This window comes from Lotus japonicus, chromosome 2 (assembly GCF_012489685.1).
Source record: "Lotus japonicus ecotype B-129 chromosome 2, LjGifu_v1.2".
NCBI lineage: Eukaryota > Viridiplantae > Streptophyta > Magnoliopsida > Fabales > Fabaceae > Lotus > Lotus japonicus.
Window position 1 is genome coordinate 15,059,176 of NC_080042.1, and position 22,005 is coordinate 15,081,180.

Consider the following 22,005-nt stretch of genomic DNA (forward strand, 5'->3'; position numbering starts at 1 on the left):
CGTTCCTGCACCCTAACGCGGCACAGAGGCAAGATGCGCCTCCGCTCTGGTGAATCACAACGTCGTTGGTGACGGGTCTCCATTAGAAATCATCTGAGGAACACAAGGAATCAACGAATTCTCCAGAAATCAAAGAATTAAACAGTAACCAAAGCTTCTTCCAACCGTGCAACCAATCCACGTGATCTGGGAGTAGAAAATTTTTCGCTCCCCACAGACGGCGCCAAATGTTCTTCCCGTGAACATTGAGAGTGAGTATAGCCCCTAGAGTAGAGAGATTGCACTTAGAGAGAGAAAGTTAGAGAGAGAATATAACTTAATTTCATGTATTATTTAGCAAATGAGCCAAGAGTCCTTTACAAATGGTAACCGCTCCCTATTTATAGTGTGGGAGCTGGGCCTAATAAGTGTAACCAACTCTGTTGGGCTGGTTGGGCCTTGCTAAAGGAGGCCCAATTTCCAGGCTTGGCAACCGCCGCTTGGCGGAGGCCCCCTAAGGGCTAGCCCAGTCCACGCCCCAATACATCATAGAAACACAAATATTGGAAACATGCTTTTTCATTAATTACAACGTTCCAGATTAAGATATGATGGGCGGATTAAAGACTTTGAAAACTGGAACAATAAGATTATGTGATCCGAAGCCAATAAGGGACAATCTCAATAAAAGGAATTCCGAGCGATTATTTCTTGACATTATTCGTGAAGCTTGACATAACACACTTTACATTCCAAGATGGAGCATCATGTTTCGACTAGCCTAAAAGGAAAAAAAGACTTAATAGCATCTAAGATGGCCCAAACGTCTTGCAACCAAGTGAGAACCATAGATGCAGACAAGATGACTTATTTAAGAAGCATCTCATCCAAGCAAACGTTGATCGACCAGGCGCCAACTCATTTATTAATAATTACACTAGGCTGCTTAAGGGCTGATAAAGTTGTAAACCCAAAAGCTAATAGAAGCCATAGCAAAGAGTAAAGGTTTACATTGTAAAAAGTTAATTGAACATTACAAAGACACTGATACTTATACACAAGACTAACTCTTCTAACTAACTAGGAAGTATTTGAAGATTTGGTCCTTCACTCTAGCTATATTCTAATATCCCCCCGCAAGCTTGGAAGTGGTTAATATTAACACTACCAAGCTTGAGAACATAACTATCCAATACACAACAGAGCTGAAATACAAGGAACAAAAGTACTAAAAAAAAACACTACACAGCTGGAAGTAGCAGAGAAGTATTGTGATCGCAGCACAAGTAACAATGAGTATGATGAGTTCATGTACCAAGGCTGCTCTGGTATCTACCAGGGGATTTTGCTTGTCTCCACAAGATCCTAGATCACCTTTTTTTTTTAAATCAATGTGACCTGTGAGACCCAAAATTTCAGTTATAGAATTACTTAATTAAATTCCTAACCACGATTAGGTTTCGATGTATCGTGAAGGAAACCTGAACAAGTGTTTACTGAATAGAATAAATTTATGAAGGAGAATGTTCAGGAAAAGACTAAGAATAGTATTAAAGTCGATATAAGTTATAGCGCGAGTCTTATTCGCTTACGCCTAGGGCAAGAGCGTTAGTAAACGATTAATTTACTCCTAAAGCACTATAGGAACTAATTCCAAAAATCTTCAGAGAAATATAAGAATTTCTCTTATTCATTTCCATGACAAGTGTTTCGACACGAAACCCTGGAATGTACGAACGTCCGATTCCAATTCTCGGAAGTTTGCCGAAACTGAATCTCTGATAGCTCCAGAACCTTAAAATAAACTGTCAATGAAGACTTTTTCCATTCGGAGCTTCAAACGAAGATTCCACACGCGTGAACCGATTTCTTTCGATGTTTCTAATCTTTCTTCAGAAGGAAGTTTTCTCATCCGACATTAATTGCAAAAAGTAGTTTTGCGGCATATTTTGAAGCAGATTACGTTCAAGTCGTTTTCTCACTTAATTGAACCCGATGCAAGTATCGTCCTTTCTTGGATCGACACTTAGCTTAGATGCACAATATGACAACGTCATATTTATTCTAAATGTCTCAAAATTATTCTTTAGCTCAATTTTTACTCATTTCTTTGTTCATGGATCATTTTAATTTGCTCAAAGTGATCCAAATTTATATTTTATTATTTCATAAAGTTCCTCATAATTTTTAGGATAATGATATATCATCCTTATATTTTTCTCTTAACTCTATGAGCTAAATTCTACGGTATCTAAACTAATTCGTACCGATAATTACTATTTTATTATGTGTCTTTGCTCCTCCTCCACTTATAATTATTCTGGACCTTATCTCTCCCTCACTCACGGCACATTTCATTCATTCCTTTCTTCCTTTCATTTTTTTTTTCTTCTCCTCCCACCGGCAGCAAACTTCCACGCCTTACTCTTCTCTCTTTCCGTTTTCAATTTTCTTCTTGGTGCATCCACACAACTCCCTCATCACCGTATATACACACACACAAACCACAAATAATTATTTGATCTCCTTTCTCTTTTCCATGTGGCTGGCCGTGAGCAAGGAGGAAGTGGAGATTCCAGCACCGTTTCGTCGTTTCTTGACCGATCGTCGCACTGGCAGTTGCTACGTGTAGACCTCGAGGTACTGATGCTATTTCTTACCCCTGATCGTAAATTCTGTCGCTTTTCTCTATGTCTTTCTGTGCTCAAAGTTTTGAGCTTTTTGTAAAATTGTCCAATTAACTTGATTTTAGTGTCTAAACATATTCCCTACCAACCCAAGAGTACTTCTAGCGGATTACATTTCGCCGAATCTTGTCGAATGGTCGTCGAGTTGCGATTCTGCTCAAATACCCATTTTCTGACTAAAGTTTCGCCTTTCGGACTTAAAACTCTCGACTGAGCTTAGCGTCAGTAGGATTAGTTGTTATAAATGTCGTTAGGAACACACTCATCAAATTTATTTTTCAAAATTCCGACTTTGAGTTTTCGGGCTAAAAACACTGACCAAAATACTCCTGTGTTAGTTTTCGACCCGATAAATTTTCTGAGAGTTTCCCTAGCCTAGATATCGCCTAAGAATACCTAGAAATTAAATTAGATCGAAGAAAAAGTTCGGGAAACCCTATTTTGATAGTGGCCGAAACTTATTTGCTATGGTACCGTGTCCAAAAATAATTTGTGGGTCTGTATGACTTGAGTTATAGCGTAGCTCTCTCCGTTGTCGAAATTTTGGTTTTGGTTTCGTGTCATTCCGAGTTCTGTAGCTCTAGTTATGCACGTTTTAGCGAATAAAGTGTTTTTGTACAAAACTTGAATCGAGTCAAAACTCATCCATTCGGGGAAATCTCTTCCATTCGTGCCTAAATGTTGTACTCTGAAGCTCCTTGAGCTTTGTCTAACGTTATTTGGTATTGTTTCGATTGTACCGACTTATTTTGATTGATTTTTGCTTTGTTTGCTCTAAGGTTCGTTTGTGGAAACCTTGGACTTGAGTGAGCAAGCTTGTGAGCGCGACTTACACCGTGATTCTGGAGGAACTAGAGGTGAGGGCAACTTACCTTGCTAGCTAATGTTTTAGGCGTCGACCAATTCGACTTGATTTATTGTTTATGCACTTGATTGTGATTGACTGGGAAATGTTTTCTGGAGGCTTCGGCCGAGTGAACTAATTGAGATGCGTGTCTCCGTTTTCTGAGGCTTCGGCCGACATTGTTGATTATTTATCGCTTGAATTGTTGTTGATTGATTCACATGCTATGTGCTAAATGGTTAATCTAGGATGTGTTGATATATGTGCCATGACTTTTGGATTGTGCTAATTTGATTATGCAATTACACATATATCTGTTGTACGTCAGAGTGAGGATAACGGGCAATTATGCCACACTTATCATGAGATTTTGGGAAAGTTTGACGGGACGAACGGAGGTTCGGGCCTTGTGATTATTTACTGGATCGAGACCTTCTCTGGGAGTCACTTGGGATGATGGGATCTTTTAAACTCATAGGATTAGAGACAAACCTAAATGGAAACTATTTTACAAGGAAAATTCATAATACACTAAACAACCTCTGAACCTTTAAATAATGATAACAATGTCAGATGAAAGCTTAGGGCTTGGATGTTAGTTTTGGAAAATGAGAAGTGTCGCCGAATCCAAGTTTTCGGGAAACTAATAAGTTTCTGAGTGCGTTGATACTTCTTTGCTCGATGAACAGTTTTATTGTTTGGCTATTTAAAAGATAAGCCGGGAAAATAATAAGTTTCCAAGTACATTGGTACTCCTTCGCTCTTTGAGCAGTTTATTTAGCCATCCAAAGGATGAGCCGGGAAGCTTCACCGAGGCGTGAGACTTCGTGAAAGCATGGAACTTCACTGAAGCGTGAGACTTCGTGAATGTGTGCAAATTCACTGAAGCGTGAGACTTCGTGAAAGCATAAACTTCACTGAGGCGGGAGACCTCGTGGAGACGGGAACCTTCGCTGAAGCGGGAGACTTTGCGAAGGCGTGAAACTTCACTGAAGCATGTGACTTCGTGAAGGTGTGAGACTTCATTGAAGCGGGAGACTTCATGAAGGCGCGAAACTTCACTGAAGCGTGAGACTTCGTGAATGCGTGAAAATTCACTGAAGCGTGAGACTTCGTGAATGTATGAGATTTCACTGAAGCGTGAGACTTCGTGAAAACGTAAGACTCCATTGAAGCGTGAGACTTCATGGAAGCGTTAGATTTCATCGTCGTTTACCCTAGGGCAAACGACAGGGAACATTTGTTTAGTTAGACACTTGTGCGTTGGGAGGACGATACATTGTTTGACTAACCTTATCACCTAACTTCGTATGTTGAGATTTTGATGATTTGATATTGGTGAACATTGTTATGTTATTTGTTGAATTGTTGAGATATTGAATATTGTGTTGTTACTAGAGATTCGATAACATGCCATGTATATACCTTAGGGTAGGCAATGCAGAACTTATATGTATATATACAAAATATATATATATACCCCCTTATTCTTCACATGTTGCTTGTATTATTTATTATATTCTGTGAGTTGACCATCACGTTGTGGCTTTGTGTTTATGTTTGTCTTTGGGCGGTCGGCCTGCTGCCAGATGTTCAACAGCTGATTCGTGATGGTTCGTCGATCGGGGAGGACCCGGAGCGAAATGACTACTACTGAGCCTTCGACGTGGAACCGGACTTCATGCAGGATCGAATGAGGGTCGATGTTAGGGGTGTAGTATATCGGGTGTCGTTGTCATAGCTCTGATTGTCATTTCTTATTTTGGGGCAGGGTAGGTCCCCGACTATTAGCTTGTTGTGTGGTTCTCTTCCATGAGAATCACAGGGAGTTTGTCGGACGTAGGAGGTCTTTTGGAGGCCGTTCGGGGCGGGCTTACTTTCTTGGAGGGTTGTATTTATAAAGGTTATGACTCTGACTATGGGTCGCACTTATTAGCCTGCGGGCACCACTTTCAGTTAGTTTCTGTCACTTGAGGACACTCGTGACGATGTTTTTAGTTGCAGCGAGGGCTGTACTTATATTGTATGTTAGTCGCTGTTAATCGCGATTGGGTTGAGTCTTTATTTCGACAAGTCTTTTTATTTAAACAAAACAAAATGAAGAAAAATATACCTGCTTTTCCGCTTTATTTGACTTTTGGTTACTAAAGTGACGCCACCGAAATCGACCACCAACAAACACAAGTGGAACTGAGATGCCAAACGATAAGAAAACAAGGCTGAATCTACTCAGAGCTAGCTTTTGGATCCCTTGTAGCTCCAGAAGAACAAGCCCAGCATGAATGCTTACCTACGTGAGACAACCAGAACCAATAACAATGCAAGTACAGCAGGAAAGAGAACTCTGACTTCCTTGCACTCTAGCTAAACTGATCGAATTTCCTAGTGCAATCCTCAATGGCTAAACAATAGAACTTGTAACTGGTCCTTTTGCTAAAAAAAAAAAACAAGGCCAAACAGCTTCCCAGAAGAGATCCAGGGAGAAGAGACTTGCACTCTTGGCTGATTCAGTTCAGATTCCACTCCCTTGCATGAGGCAATATCTATCTCACTTGTGTTAGATTCTGAATTCTCACAACCAAAACTGTTACCTGGTACTCTCTATGCAAACTTTGAGGATAAACATCTTGTAAAAGAAAAGGAAATTCAGAATCTTCATCGAGTGAAATCTTGGATTCTTTCAGGCAAAAAATAACGTGCAGCAATCTGTGATTACAACTTTGTTGCCTTGTGCACCACTGTCATTCATATATCTGAGGACTGCATCTATACCACATGTAACAGTAATGAAGTTACATAGTTCATCATCTACAGCAATGTTCTTGAAGGTGATACATGTGAAAACCAGATCAGGGGAGCTAAGTCCTGGATGCAGAAGATCTACAATGGCTTCTACAATCCCAATCTCAGAAGATTTCCTTGCATAGACATATACTTCCAAAGTAACAACTTTATTATTATCAGGTGTTGATAAAGCAGGAACAATAACATATACATCGTGAATTCCAGTGGCATTATCATAACCAACTTGTGAACAACAGAAAACCCCTCTAATATCAAACTGAACTTTCATGAAAAAATTCTCTAAAAACTTTTCACAAACATCTTGTGAACAAAGCCAAAATCCTCCAGGATCAAACACCAATATCAAAACAATCGGCCAAACAAGAAAATGATTCCATAATCCAAACCAGAGTTTCACAAATTGATGAATTTCAGTCATTAAAAATGAACATTCAGTCTTGAAAATTGTTACCTCCACAACTTGTGAAACAGTGTGATCATAGACAATCTCAGGCTGAACAACAATGGCAGAGGGTTGATGCACAAACCATGAATCTATGTGCAGAAGAGACGATGCCGAAAATGAAGAAGAATCCAAGAAGCCCTTTCTGAAGGAGCCAAGCAACGAAAGGATCGATCGGAATCTCCTATGGACACCGGGAAGAGACTTCAACCGAAGAAGGAGATGACTCCGGTGAAGTTGAGAATCGGAGAAGTCGATGACTCCGATGAAGTTCATGTTGCAGTGGTCGGAGAAGAAGATGACTCCATTGAAGAACCTGTGCAGATCGAACTGATGAACCGTAGAACCAGTCAACGGTGATGATGACGGATAGCCGCCATGGAAGCTCAACACTCGAGCTTGAAAATCAAAAACTATGCATTCTCTAGAATCGCAATAGGAATTTGATGAAAGATCGAAAGATCTTGGTTGAAGCTTCAAGAATCGAGATGGATACTCTGAAATGGAATCCAATATGAGACTTGAACGCTGATGATCGATAATCGAAGGTGGCGATTCAGAAATCGCAAAAACCAACCGAAATCGAGAAAAGATTGCAATAGGCAATCTTGAATCAATCAAAGAACTGAAAGATTGAAAACCTTGATTGTGAATATGGTGCCGGAACGGTGACGGAATCCCAGGAGCCGCCATGGATGAATGCACTAGAAATCAAGAATCTGAAATTCAATCTTGCAGGCAGTGACGAAGAATCGCGAATTTGAAGCACGCGACAAAGAAGACGAACTCAGAAGCTCAACCACCGAAGCTTGAAGAAGCAATCGCAGTGAAGCTCACAGATTGATCGAAGAAAAGTAGAAAACCCCAAAATCAAACCCTCTGTGAATGAGAGAAGAAGGCTTGAATCGATGATGAAGATGAACTGAGATCGATGACAGTGGCGGTGGTTTCCGCTGATTGAATGCTGTAGATCGAAGGCGATGACGGTGGCGATGGTGGATCGGAGGTTTCCGCCATGAAATCGTCAAGAAACGAGCTTGAAGATTAGGAAGTAGAGTAATGATTCTGGAAATCACAAGGAACTAGAACGAAATCGAAACAGAAACTGGAATCAAAAGCAAAGATCAATTGCAGTGAGCAATTGAAAAAATCAGTCAAAAAGATTATCAATTGCAGTGGGCAATTGATGAAATCAGTGAAAGAGATGCGGAAATTTGTCTACTGGTACCATGATAAAGTTGCAAACCCAAAAGCTAATAGAAGCCATAACAAAGAGTAAAGGTTTACATTGTAAAAAGTTAATTGAACATTACAAAGACACTGATACTTATACACAAGACTAACTCTTCTAACTAACTAAGAAGTATTTGAAGATTTGGTCCTTGCACTCTAGCTATATTCTAATAAGGGCAACCACAGTTTCAAAAAAAACCTTCCACAAGGCTTCGTTGGTTGCACACCACCCCTAGAAGTAATAGATCTGAGAAATACAATTTCTTGAAGAAATCTTGATGCTTATCAAGTCAAGTTGATACGTGAAGAAATACTTTGAATAGTTGATTACTCACACAGATATTATCACCAAGAAAAATACTAATGATTAAATTTTTTGAAAATTTACTGTCATCTATATCTTAGATTACTACATTCATAAGATAAATTACAAAGTAGTCTAAGCTTGATTAGCTTTATACATACAACAACAGTCTCATAAAGGTAAATCACAATAGATTTCAATTGATGCCTTATATAATTAACCTTCAGGAAATGAGACACACTTATAATGAAACCTCTGATAAGCCCTTGCAACCTGTAACATCAACCCACTCCAATTCCACAACTAATTCACCACTCTCAACATTTCTCAATCTTAAAATCATTGGCTGGATTATTTTCCCATTTTGCCAAATGCAGCTACTCTCTTCAGCAAGGCAGTTAGACCTGCTTGGCTGAATCCTCTTGAGTGCACACCCATTTGGGAGCTTTTTCATTCCCATCTTCAGACACTGAAAATATGGTTTCAGGTCTATCTCTGCATCACCCATTTTGTCATCCACTGAGAAAGTATCCTTGTCATAAACTGTCTATAGAGAAAAAAATAGAAAGAAAAACCATCACAAATTAAGCATTGAGTTTCTAAAGAATGTGATTCATTATAGAGTCAGGAGTTATAATAACTATTGATTTGAAAATCAGCCTGTAAATTTCAACTTCAAATTTTGTTATGCATGTGCATACTTATAATCAAAGTTACAAATTTAATTGTCTAATCAATGTCAAAAGGCAGCCTGCTGCATCAAAGCTCCCACAATGGGTGGGGTCCAGGAATATTTCGGCCACTTGGCCTATTTGTACGTATAAGTACCCTATTTTTTTACACTAGGTTGTTTTCATTACTTAAACTCATGACCTCAATCACATGGTAACAATTTCTTACCATTCATTGCACCAAGACTCCCTTCAATGATTACAATGAAATTATAAGGTTTATTTTCACCCTAAATTTCTGGGTTAGAGTTTGGATGATACAACCAAAACCTAAACTAAGAGACCCCAATTCCACAAGTGTATGAGAACAAGTAATAGAATTGGAGAAGCTCCTTATTTTGTAGTGGTTTGTTGGTGCATTTCGCAAATAATTTAAATTTTAAACTTAAATTTTTAATTTTTAATTATTTGTAGTTGTGAGATACATTTGTATTTTTGGTTATTAGTTTGTCTTCATGTAATATATATATATATATATAAGGAAATGCTAACTTACTCCCTCTTGTTTTTTAGAAAGAGTGAGTTAGCAATCAACACATTTTCCTTTGGACAAAAAACCCAACTCTTTTTCTTTTAAGCCAGTTTTAATTCAAGGGTACTAGTGTAATTTTCATTTTTAATTCTAAAAAATCAATTTTCTCTCTTCTCCCACCTCCCACTTTTCTCTATAATCAATTTTCCCTCTCCCTGTAATCCCTAACCCTTCTGCTTCTCTCTTTTCAACAAAGTGAAATGATTTCACTCTTCTCCATTATCACTCCACTTTTTCTTTTCCACCATTGCCGCAATACCTTTTTAATATATCTGAAGAACAATTGGCAACCATGAATTCATGTAAGTATTTTATTCTTTGTCTCTTTTTTCTTCCTGTTTCATCTTTTTGTTTTGTCACTTTTCCCCCCTTGTTTTCTTCTTCTTTCTAATTATGCCTAATTCTGAAAGGTTTCTATTAATGTTGTCGTGTGTTAATGCTTGTGAAGGTTGTGTCAGTGCTTGAGATAGGAAGTTGCTAACAAATTGGAATGTGAGTGATGGTCAGATGGAGTTTTTGGAAGTGGCTGGAGGATGAAGAAGTTGGGGGAAGAAGAGAGAGAAAATGGGAGAGAGTTAAACATAAATTAAAGTTAGAAATATATATATAACTTTGTACTCATTCAAATTCAGTCTTACCAAGTGTATTGGAGTTTTAACATCCCTTATAGAAAGGGTCAATTCTTCATTCCACTCAGGATTGCAATTTGCTTTTATCACACGGGTCTTCAGCTTCTGCATTAATAAGAAGTTATTCTTCATACCAATTAATTTAATGAACCAGAGAGAGTTTTGCGATCAAAGTTTAATTCAAAAGCATGCATTTGCAATGAGAAGTAGAATTATGTCTTCATCTAGATGTGTTTTGTTTATATTGAATCTGATGGAACAATGATTGAAAGTACAAGGAATGGGATGAAAACAAAACCTCAAAGAATTATATTCAATAATTAAGTGCATATTTAAATACACGACATAGTAAAATACACATTAGATAAAAGTAAATTCTCTTTTTTTTTGCTACATTTCTCTTAGTTGCAATCTAAAATGATTGATTTTAATATACCATAATTAGTTCTAGAGTTTTCCAATAGGAAACCCAACATACTCTTAATACATTTCTAATTTTTAATTTGTTCTGCCTATAAACATGCAAGAATTAGTCAAATCACAAGATCTTAGAAATAAATTCTTTTTAAATATGGGGATACCAAACTTCAACATTATCAAACAATTCGTCAAATACAAAAGATATTAATAAAAAGAAGACCCTATGAACAAAAGGTTCAAACCTGTTCTCCCATATTGATAACAACATAAGGATCGCTGGAACGAGCATCACGAATTGCAAGGTTAATACCTCTTTTAATTCGAAGCTTGAGAAGACCCAGAATACTATCCATCTAAACACACCTTGTGCTTGCAGAGATTTTAAGTGTATAAATAAATTTCCACACCAATACAATGATGAAATTTAAGGAAACTCTTGTGAACAACAACAATATTGATTTAGAGAGTTATCAAGAACCTATTGAATAAAGAAGAGGCACAATTTCAAGATTTAACACATGAAGATCAATCGACGAAATAGAAAAGTGGATTCGACTAAATAATCTTCAAACATTTACCGGAAACTATTTTTTTGTGTCCTAATTATGAAATACTCATTTAAGACAAAAGAAAAAGAACAAAAAGATAAGGAAATAGCGTGGAGAGTTAAACATAGTTTGTAATCAAATTTGTGATCCTCGTACATCCTCGCTGTTCTCAACCTTCCAAGCCTCTCTTATTCCTACTAGGTAGCACGATCACTAATATATTTACCCGAATATAATTTATATATGTTAGGGAAGATATGTATATATATATATATATATATAAATTTTTATTCCAAAAATATTTTTTCTTCAATGATTATAGAAATGTCATTAAGGTAACATATAATTTTGCTAAATATTTTTATTTATATCAAGGATTTTGTGGATTAATAATATGTATATTTATCAGAATTAATTTCTTATACAATTATTTTACTTATAATATATTTTTAAGTAATCAAATTGGTAACAAGTAACCACACAATGTTTATTAAGAGAAACAATTATTTTAGTTACTAGGCTCATTCGAATTGCGAGTTTGGGTAGAGATATATTGCATCTTATGTTTATGGATGATGCACTACTTTCCATGAAGGCTAAGCAAGATAAGGTTAGGCATGTCAAGGAGCTGCTAAAATTATTCTGCAGTGGTTACATGTTCAAGGGGAAGGAAGATAAGTCCAGGGTGCTAGGTTCTCGTCGTATGCATTGATTGGAGGAGGAAAGGATTTACGAGATAACAATGAATGTTTATATCTAATCTCGGTTAATACTTGAGTTTCCCTATCTTGCACACGCTTGCAACTAAAGAGGATTTAAAGTTTATACTAGATAAATAACCATGTGATTGGCTTCTTGGAAGGGAAGACTTCTTTATAAATCAGGAAGAGTTATGCTCCCTCAATTTGTAATAATATCGATGCCTTTGTAGTTTTGCAGTGTCTCTAACTGCCTAAGGTGTGTGTGGTAAGCTTAATGCAGTTGTTGCAAGTTTGTGTGGAAGGGTGCAAGTGAGCATGGATTCACCTAGTTGGTTGGGACAAGGTTATGAGAGATAAGAATGATGGTTGGTTATGAATAACACATTGAATACTTTAAACGTATATGGAAAAAAAAAATATTTACGTAGGGAGAAACCACTTCTTCAATATAATGGTGACTTAGTGGTTTGATATGTGGCATCTACATGAACCTTTTGGGAGTTGTTGAATTTTCTTATAGTATTGTTTAAGCTATTTGAAATGTGAAACCCCTACTCAATTCTATTGTCTCATATGGGTTCATCTGATAGTAATCTCGATTCTAGATTTTCAAAGTTGGACGTGGCTTTGAAAGCTTCTTGTTTTGCATAAGTTGTTATTCTTAGCTAGTAAGGGTGTTATAATATTATTCCAACTAATGACTTAAGATTCAAAAGAGAGGTATGACAGTTTCAGATTTATGTGTGAGATGTAATTTTCTTCTAGAAACTATTCTCCATTATCTTAGGGATTGTATATATATATGCTAGAAACGTATGTAGGAGGTTGAGTTTTTCGGAGAGGATTCTCATTCAGTATAGATTTGAGAGTTAGTAAAGGTGTCGCATAATGAAGAGCTTATTATGATTTGGTGGATTCGGAAGGCTCATAACAACGGGTATATGGAGAATGTTATCACCCACAAGGAAAAACTATCATGAATATTGTATCTATTCTCAGTGAGTTAGTGGAATTGAAATTGAAACATAATTTAAAGTTATTAGATACACTTCAAAGTAAGTTCTCTGAGCTGGTATAAATTACTTCCAAAGCACCAAAAAAGTATATATGTACACACATTATTCTCATATAATAGATATATAACATTTTAAAATTTGTGTATTAATTTATGATAATATCGTATTTTTTATATACATATTATGATAATATAATAAAGACTTAAAATGCACTTTTGGACCCTAAGTTTACATTTTTTGCGATTGTCGACCCTGATCTTATTTGTCTACGAACCAAGACCCTCTCCAGGCAAAAAGACCAATCATCTTCTGCATGCAAATTGCCTGGAGAGGGTCTTATTTCGTAGAAAAATAAGATCAGGGTCAACAATCGCAAAAAATGTAAACTTGAGGGTCCAAAAGTGAATTTAAGCCTATAATAAATTTGTGTTTAAATTGTGAACTCTGAAGTATGAACATATTTCATATTTATGTTTTAAAATCATTTTGTACCGAAAATTTCAAAAAACAAATAAAATCATAAAGTCTACTAAAAATGTTTAATGTGCATGGTTAATTCTTAACAAATTTAACACGTGCAAACTAATTTTTTCACTCATATTTAAAGAAAAATAATCTTCAAACATTTCTTTTTGCAAAAAATAAGTAAAATCTATAAGAATAGATCAATAATTTTTTTTGGTGAGTGGGAAATAGCTATAAGAATAATTTAAAAAACATAAAAATTAATTCATATATAAGATAACTTTCCTTCGAAAAAAATGAACTGGATATAAAATTCTTACTTGGACCAATATAAGGCTGAAGAGATAGAGATCCTTCCAAACTCACAAAAACGGTGAGTGCTATGTTTTTTTATATTTGTATTCTCATCTCTGCATATAATTTTTTTCTTTCTTCTTCAATTCATTGCATTGTTGTTATATCTTTCTTCTTTCTTTCACGCTCACACTGTCTCTCTCAGCTCCAACACTTCTTTTCTTTCAATTCATTTCAAGTGTGTATGCTGATTTTGGTTTCGTAAGATTTGTCTGAAAACCCCTAAAACTGCGATTAAGAAGCAACAGCTAGGAGGGAAGATTCACTTTACTTTTACCTAACCCTAGGATCTTGGATTTTTCATTTGCACGTTATGATTTCAATATTGCGGGTAATTCAATTCATATGCCTGTAACATGTATATGAAAATTCTCATGTCAATTTTTTTATGAATTGTGCCTTTCATGTGATGGAAAGCCCTTAAAAACGTTTTATTGAGTTGTCAAATGAATTTTTGAATGTTATTTGGGTCTGTGATTAAATGATTGAATCTATGAAGTTGCATGTTTGAGAAAACATCTCACGGTTATGCTTATAAGGCTTTAGATACATAGGACTCATGTAAGATCTCATATTGTGGGTTGGAGCTTTTAGTTTTGAGATCTTATATAATTTAAATGGTGGTGAATGTTTTTCGGCTTTAGATGCAATGAATTAGTTTGTGATATTTTACCATGCAATGGTTAAATTAAATTAACTAAAATTTTAATTATTTTGGAACTCAAGCTGTAGAAGTGGTTCCTAAAGGAGATTGTGAGTTGTCATCTATTTAGCTGAACTTTTCATGATTCCTTTCTTAGCTATAAAGGTCTCAAACCAGTCTATTAAAAAGTTAAGCTTTGGAGGTCTACTCTAGTTCCCGCTATATCCAGCGTATAATTTTGATTCATGTAACTGTGTTGTAACTTGTAACTGTATTTGTTTCATAGATAATGAGTATGGATATTTTAATTTTTGTTTCGTGGATGTTTTAACTGTGTTTTATATATGAATGTTAATTCCTAATTGTGTTCAATATAAGTGTTATGTGTTGTTTCATGGATGTTTTATCTGTTCACAGTTCTCCGGTTGGTCGCACTGTAAATAACGCACTTGTAAGTGCGTTATCAACGAAACCAACAATATAGATCAACAAAATCAACAATATGGATTTAAATCAATTATCAACGAAGCCAACAATATAGATCAAACAATAATGTCTCGCAAGACGGGACAATCACGTGGGACAATATCCACCACACTGCCACTTTAGGACGCCTCGAAAGACGGGACGATCACGTGGGACAATATCCACCACATTGCCACTTCTAGTAATCCAAAACATTCCAATAGATAAGCTAACAATATATTTCCAGATAGATATCAACAAAATCAGCAACATAGAACTAAATCAGATATAAATAGAATCAACAACATATAATTAAATCAGATGTCAATAGAATCAGCAACATAGGATTAAGTCAGATATAAACACAATCAACAACATAAAATTAAATCAGATATAAACACAATCAACAACATAGAATTTAATCAGACATCAACATAATCAAATGTTAGTGTCCTATAATGCGACTATATGCTGCTACCAAGACGGGACTATCACGTGGGACAATATCCACCACACTGCCACTTAGCGCCTCAAAGGACGGGAAAATCACGTGGGACAATCACCACCACATTACCACTTTAGGACGCCTCGAAAGACGAGACGATCAAGTGGGACAATATCCACCACATCGCAATTATTGAGCAATTCATGTTATATACATAACAAGGTAATCAATTAAACCAAAACTATTCCTCAAACATCCAATAAGCACACAACATAGCAAGGCATGCTAATATTTCAATCCAATAACAATCAAGCTAAACACTGTCATCTCAAACGCAAAGAGTGCAATTAAAACAGTCAGGACTCAAAGACATTTCTATACTGAGTTACCCTAACCTTTTATTTCTCCACCCAATCTCAACATCGCAATTCGATCCAAAGTCAAGTTCCCGAACTCAAAAAGTTCTCTAGGGTGTCCTCCTCCGTCGTGAAATCTCACAACTTGCTCTAAAACCTCTTTCCTCAGCTCAACTCATTCCAAACCTTAAGCAAAGTGTCATTGCTTAGTCACTAAGAAACAATACAAACTAATAACAATAAACAAAGCCAGAAAAATCTTTTGAAGCTTCAGAGTTCGACATTTAGGCACAAATGGACATCATGACCTTTGTTCACTAAAACGCACATAACTCGAGCTACAAAACTCGGAACGACACGAAACCAAAGCCAAACTTTCGACAACTTAAAGGGCTACAATAACCATCAGGTTGTGCTTGGCCAGAATTTATTTCATGGCCCGCTTAAAGCCCAACAAGTCTCGGCCATACCCAAAAATAGGGTTTCCCGAACTTTTTCTTCGATCTAATTTAATTCCTAAGTAATCTCAAGTCATATCTAGGGTAAACAAACTCTCGGAAGGATTATAGGATTTGAAATGCATGTTGAAAGATTTTTCTACATTGATACTACTTTTAAAATCCTCAAGATTCAATTGCAGTATAGCATAGGGTTTTGTCGTATCCACAAGGAATTGCTAACACAAATGTCGTTCTCTAGTAAAATTACTCAAGCAATAGATTTCCGAAAGGTTGATAATTGTTTTGGTGACCAAAACACATGCAAATTTAACAAAGCGAGAATAAAAACGATTGGATATCAAGATGAGAAAACTGTTGGACTTGGAGTTCACCGTTCAACTACTAGTGTCCTATGATTCTATATGCAAATTCATTCCTATCTATGATTCATCTTCACCAGTTCTACCCTACTTCATTGATTCCTCACATGAGTGGATATATATATATAACTCACTTTCCTAAACATTGATTCCTCACAGCATAGAAAAACTAAGTTATCTTTAAGCTTAGGTGTTTAAATGACTAACAAGCCTAATTACATTCCTAGACATTAGGTTTATTAGATGGTTAATCCTAGGTCGGACTCTAGACGTCGTAGCTTCCGCTCTTACGCCGAATCAAGCGACATGTTCTAGGTGCGCAAACTAAAACATAGCATTAAGAACAAGAGACAACCATTGAATCATGTGATAGAAACTATATTACATATAGAAATCAAGATGAACACATCATAGTTAAAGGCTACATCCAAATCCAACAAAAGAAACTTAGCAACCCATAGCCATGGATTGCTTACAAAGCTTACAAGAAGAAACTAAGGTGAAAGTGGCAACCCGTGACGTCCTAGAACCGTTCCCCGCTCGTCGAATGATCAAGAATCTGTCCACCCAAGTCTCCTCTGGGTTCTGGTTGAGGTCCCTCTCTTGAAATCTAAAGAAGTAGCAAAAGGATCCATTTTCTCTGTTCAATTCGAGCTTTTAAATGAAGCAAATCGAGCATTTGGCGCTAAGCACCACTTTTTGTGCTAAGCGCCACTTTAAAATAATCTGCACCGCCTTAAATGGCGCTAAGCGCCAGGCATCCTTCAAAGATGGGTTTCCCCTATCCAAATGGTACTAAGCGCCAGAAATGGGGCTAAGCGCCACCATCTTTCTAGAACTTCAACTTCACTTAATTGCTTGGATCTTCATCAATATTTCTCTTAAAATCAAAAAGTAAAGTTTAATTAAGATTAAGATTATATTTAAGACAAAATACTACTAAAATCTAAATATTTACAACTTATGCAAATGAGTGATAGTTTGAGGAATAAATCACATGTTAAGAACAAATAAGTGACGATTCTAATATGGAAAATCACGTAAATTCGGCACTTATCAATGCACTTAGGGGCAATTTGGTCAAGATTTTAGGCTAAAAAATTCAAAGTTAAAATTTTCAAAAAGTAAACCGATAGAGTTGTAGACAAGGCATATACTAACAACAAATCCTACTGGCACTAAGCAAGATTGAGACTTTAAGCGTCAAAAGGTAACGATTGAGTAAACATGGGTTTTTGGCCGCAGCGAGAATCTAAGCGCATGGATCATGAATATAGCATGTTGGGTTAGCATAGAAGGTATTTGAAAATAAAAATCGAAGCTATCGGACATTTTGACATTTTGCTCCAAACTTTGAGCACAGAAAGACATGGAATAATCCAACATAAAGTAGAAAAGGATGCAAGGGTTATGATCCTTACCTACGTGCCTATCCAACGCAACTGAAATGACGACGATCGTGCAAGAATTGGAAAAACTCTGCTCCTCTCTCTCTCTCTCTCTCTCTCTCTCTCTCTCTCTCTCTCTCTCTCTAAGAAGCTCGCGGCCTCTCTTTCTAATTGTGAGGCGAATAATGTTTTCCCCTCCTTTATAGGGGGAGGAAAAAAAGAAAAAGAAAAATTTCTCGGGTCCGGTCGTTTTGGTACTTTCATCTACTGATAAAAATTGAGTATTCGGCGACAGAATGTCGAAACTCAAAACGAGGTTCTTTTAATTGAAGAAAATGATCCACACGCAGTATGGATCAAAATACGCCGAAAAACTACTTTTTGCGGTTGACGTCGGATGAAGAAACTTCCTTGTGGAAAAAGATCTCAAACGTCGAAAGGAATGAGGTTGCGCGGATGGAAACTTCGTTAGAAGCTTGGAATAGAAAACTCTTTATTCAAAGTCTTATTTAAAGTCATCGAGGAGATAAAGTCTAGCTTTATTGGGCTTCCAAGAAACGAAACCTTTCGTGTGTACAATCTAGAATTCCGTAACGGAACATTGGTCAAAGGAAAAATACCCTGAGGTTCTTATTTTTCCAAAAAATCTAAATTTCTCTTAAATAGTGCTCTAGGAGCGGATATAGCCTTTTCCTGACACTCTCGACCTTAGCCGGGTGTGAATGTGGCTCGTGCTACCACTCAAGCTGACTAAAGTGTTATCCTTAGTCATAGTCTGAACTTAATTATCATATAAATAATTTTCATAAGTCGCAATAGGGTTCGAGTCGGTAAAATAACATAAAATAATAGAATATAAACACCCAATTATTTAATATAACGAAAATAAATAAATAATCTAGTTATTTATTTCGGGGTCTTACACACTTCAAAGTGCGTTACTAACGCACTTCAAAGTGCGACCAGAAACGTGGTTGATTAAGTAAACACAAAATGTTATTAATCCAGAAACGCGGTAAAAGATCGTTATTAATCAACAAAACAAAATTACAAGCGCAATGGGGCAAATTACATACATATAGTCTGTTTGATAAATCTTCCAGCTCAGCTCTCTTAAGATTCTTGATCTAGACAAAACCCAATCAGTTGGACCACGTTATCAAGAGCTGATTTACGTATCAATCTTAGCCTGTTTGACAAATTTGAATAAGGATATCCAACACATACACTAGCCTGTTTTCATATCTAAATCTGAATATCCAACATCAAATGTGTCAATCAAGTTAATGTTGGGGATGAAATCCAGTGAACTCTATACATTGTACCCAAGGAAGAAAAAACAGAAGAAAGAAAAAGAGAGAAGAATAAAACGTAGTAGAATTGTGTGAGAAAAAGAGACAGACGAACCCATACATACATCATCTGATGAATCATAGGAAACAACGGTCAAAATAGTGTTTAACGTGTGTGTTTATTGGTGTTCCGTGCTAGAACATAGAGAGGGAAGATAGTACCCAAAATATGAGGAAGGTGATGAGAATGCTTAGAGAGAGAAGCTCTAACCGCTTAAAGAGAGAAAATGTAACTGAATTTCAATCTGAATATTTCTCAAATGAGCTAAGAGTCCATTACAATTGGTATTTCCCTCCTATTTATAGAGGTGGAGTTGGGCTTTGGCGCCTTTATCCTGCAGAAATGGGCCAGTTGGGCCTCGGGAAGGGCGACCCAATGTTATGGCGCGTTCCTTGCCTAAGGTCAAGTCTCCTGGACGAGGGACCCAGGGGTCTCGCCCAGTCCACAAGTCCACAAGACACCGAGCTCGAAGCATGAGAGCTAAGTGTGTCTTTAAGCAAGAAATCAAGACGACGTCCCTAAGAATACTGACTAAGACCTAAAAAACCCTAAGAATTTGGAAGTGAAAAACAATGGCCAACATGGCATGTTAAATAAAGCCTATACAATCAACACTTTGGATCTCCAGCCATGCCTTCCTCTTCCAGGCGATACAAGTCCACAAGCAGGCTTGTGGCGAAGGCTTCTAGTCCGCCCACCTCAACATAGCTATGCACGTGCCTTGAATCGTGATACTCCGCTGCGTGTTGTCTGGATGTGGACACCCAAATGGTTCTGGATATACCTGTACTGATGTTGTCGCCCCCATTTTCTCCCGGCCCGCCTCCGATACGTCGTTGCAAACTTCGAAACCCCCAGTGATCGTGTTCGTTGCTTCAACCGTTCCTTCGCCCTCGCCGCTGTCAGCTTCTTCAAATTTCTGTCTCTTCGCCGCTTGCGAATGCCTCGCCCCGATCAACCGTCTGATTTGACCCTTCAGCATGAAACAGTCGGTGGTGTTATGGCCCTCTAAGTTTTGGTATTCACACCACCGCAGCGGACTCCCCGCCTCACTTCTGGGGTCCTTTCTGCGCTCGCCGACTCTGTTCATGTCTTCAATTTCTGCCTCGAGAAGTAACTTTGCTAGCTCCCTATTTGAGCATCCTCGTGACCTCACTCGCTGGCTTACCTTCGCTTCTCGGCGCGAGCACTAGTGTGTCCTATTCCCCATTCTCGAGCGGAGTAATTTCCCTTTGTTCTTCTTTATGAATCGGCCAGCTTGTCCGGACCCATGCTCGCGACTCGTGTCCTTGTCCTGTACCTTTTCCCTTGCCAGAGTTACCTTTATTGTTCGCTCGCCCTTCCTCTTGTGTGCTTCAATTTCCTCTTTTAAGATGTAGTACTGCGCTCGGGTGCGGACTTCCATCATTGAGCATGCCAGCTCCCTACTCAGCTCGTAATAAAATTCTCCCCGGGCCAAACCACCTTTGAAAGCGCACACGCACACGCGTGGCTGCAATTCCTCAAACCTCGCGGATATGGCACTGTATCATTTCACATATTGTTCCAATGTTTCACGTTCCTCCTGCCGAGTATCAAACAGATCCTCGACCGTCCTTGAAGAGAAATGGTCAAGGAATTCTGATGAGAAACCACGGAACTTAGCTATGGATCCTGGAGGCAGATTCGTGAACCATTCCTTTGCCGCGCCTCGAAACGTTGATGGAAACATCCTGCATTTCACAGCGTCGGAAACCGCGTACTTCGCCATTTTCGCCTCAAAACGAGACAAATGATTCTTGGGACTGGTTTGTCCGTCGTACGCCTCCAACACGAGGCTCGTCATGCCGTCCGGTACAGTCACCTCTCGTACTTCCGCCGAGAAAGGCTTGGTTTCGGCCGTAGCCGCAACTTCCTCCTCCTCATGATTCCACTGTCGGAGGTGATAGTAACTCAACTGCTCCTATAAACACTCATTTTGCATCTTCAAGTCGCCACTTAACGCTCGACGTGCTTCTGCACGGCGATGTCTATCCAACCTCGCGGTGTGCGGGGAAAAAATGTAACTTCGCTCTGGTTCCTTGCCTCGTCGTCTGTGAGACCCAAGTTTTTAAGCTTAGAATAAATTAATTAAATTCATATTCACGATTAGGTTTCGATGTATCGTGAAGGAAACCTAAACAAGTGTTTACCAAATGGACTAAATTTATGAAGGAGAAAGTTCAGGAAAAGACTAAGAATAGTATTAAAATCGATATAAGTTATAACGCGAGTCTTATTCGCTTACGCCTAGGGCAAGAGCGTTAGTAAACGATTAATTTACCCTTAAGAGCACTATAGAAACTAATTCCAAAAATCTTCAGAGAAATGTTAGAATTTCTCTTAATCCTTTCTATGACAAGCGTTTCGATCCGAAACCCTGGAATGTACGAACGTCCGATTCCAATTCTCGGAAGTTTGCCGAAACTGAATCTCTAATAGCTCAAGAACCTTAAAATAAACTGTTGATGAAGACTTTTTCTATTCGGAGCTTCAAACGAAGATTCCACACGCGTACACCCATTTTTTTCGATGTTTCTAACATTTCTTCAGAAGGAAGTTTTCTCATCCGACATCAATTGCAAAAAGTAGTTTTGCGGCATATTTTGAAGCAGACTGCGTCCAAGCCATTTTCTCACTTAAATGAACCTGGAACAAGTATCGACATTTTATTGAGATATACTTAACTCTGATGCATAATATGACAACTTCATATTTGTTCTAATCGTCTCACATATATTCTTTAGCTCAGTTTTTACCCATTTCTTTGTTATAGATCATTTTAATTTGCGCAAAGTGATCTAAATTTGTATTTTATTGTTTCATA

At 37.5% G+C, this 22,005-nt stretch overlaps 1 protein-coding gene and 1 long non-coding RNA gene across 3 annotated transcripts; one reads left to right on the forward strand and one right to left on the reverse strand.

Moving 5' to 3' along the window:
• Positions 1–865: 865 nt before the first annotated feature.
• On the reverse strand, positions 866–11,213 carry LOC130737657 (protein C2-DOMAIN ABA-RELATED 9-like). Of its 2 annotated transcripts, XM_057589474.1 has the most exons (4): positions 10,849–11,213; positions 10,196–10,291; positions 5,624–8,841; positions 866–1,377 (listed from the first exon to the last, which is right to left on the reverse strand). In XM_057589474.1, exons 1-3 carry the CDS (start codon positions 10,957–10,959, stop codon positions 8,536–8,538), a joined length of 513 nt encoding a protein of 170 aa, XP_057445457.1. In that variant the 5' UTR covers positions 10,960–11,213; the 3' UTR covers positions 866–1,377; positions 5,624–8,535. The 2 variants fall into 2 exon arrangements, with proteins under 2 accessions (XP_057445457.1, XP_057445456.1); XM_057589473.1 differs by lacking the exons at positions 10,196–10,291; positions 10,849–11,213 and having other exon boundaries at positions 5,624–8,067.
• Positions 2,369–5,421, forward strand: LOC130737658 (uncharacterized). Its single transcript, XR_009018843.1, has 3 exons — positions 2,369–2,619; positions 3,446–3,523; positions 5,100–5,421. It is a non-coding gene; the product is annotated as an uncharacterized LOC130737658 (long non-coding RNA).
• Positions 11,214–22,005: the final 10,792 nt, after the last annotated feature.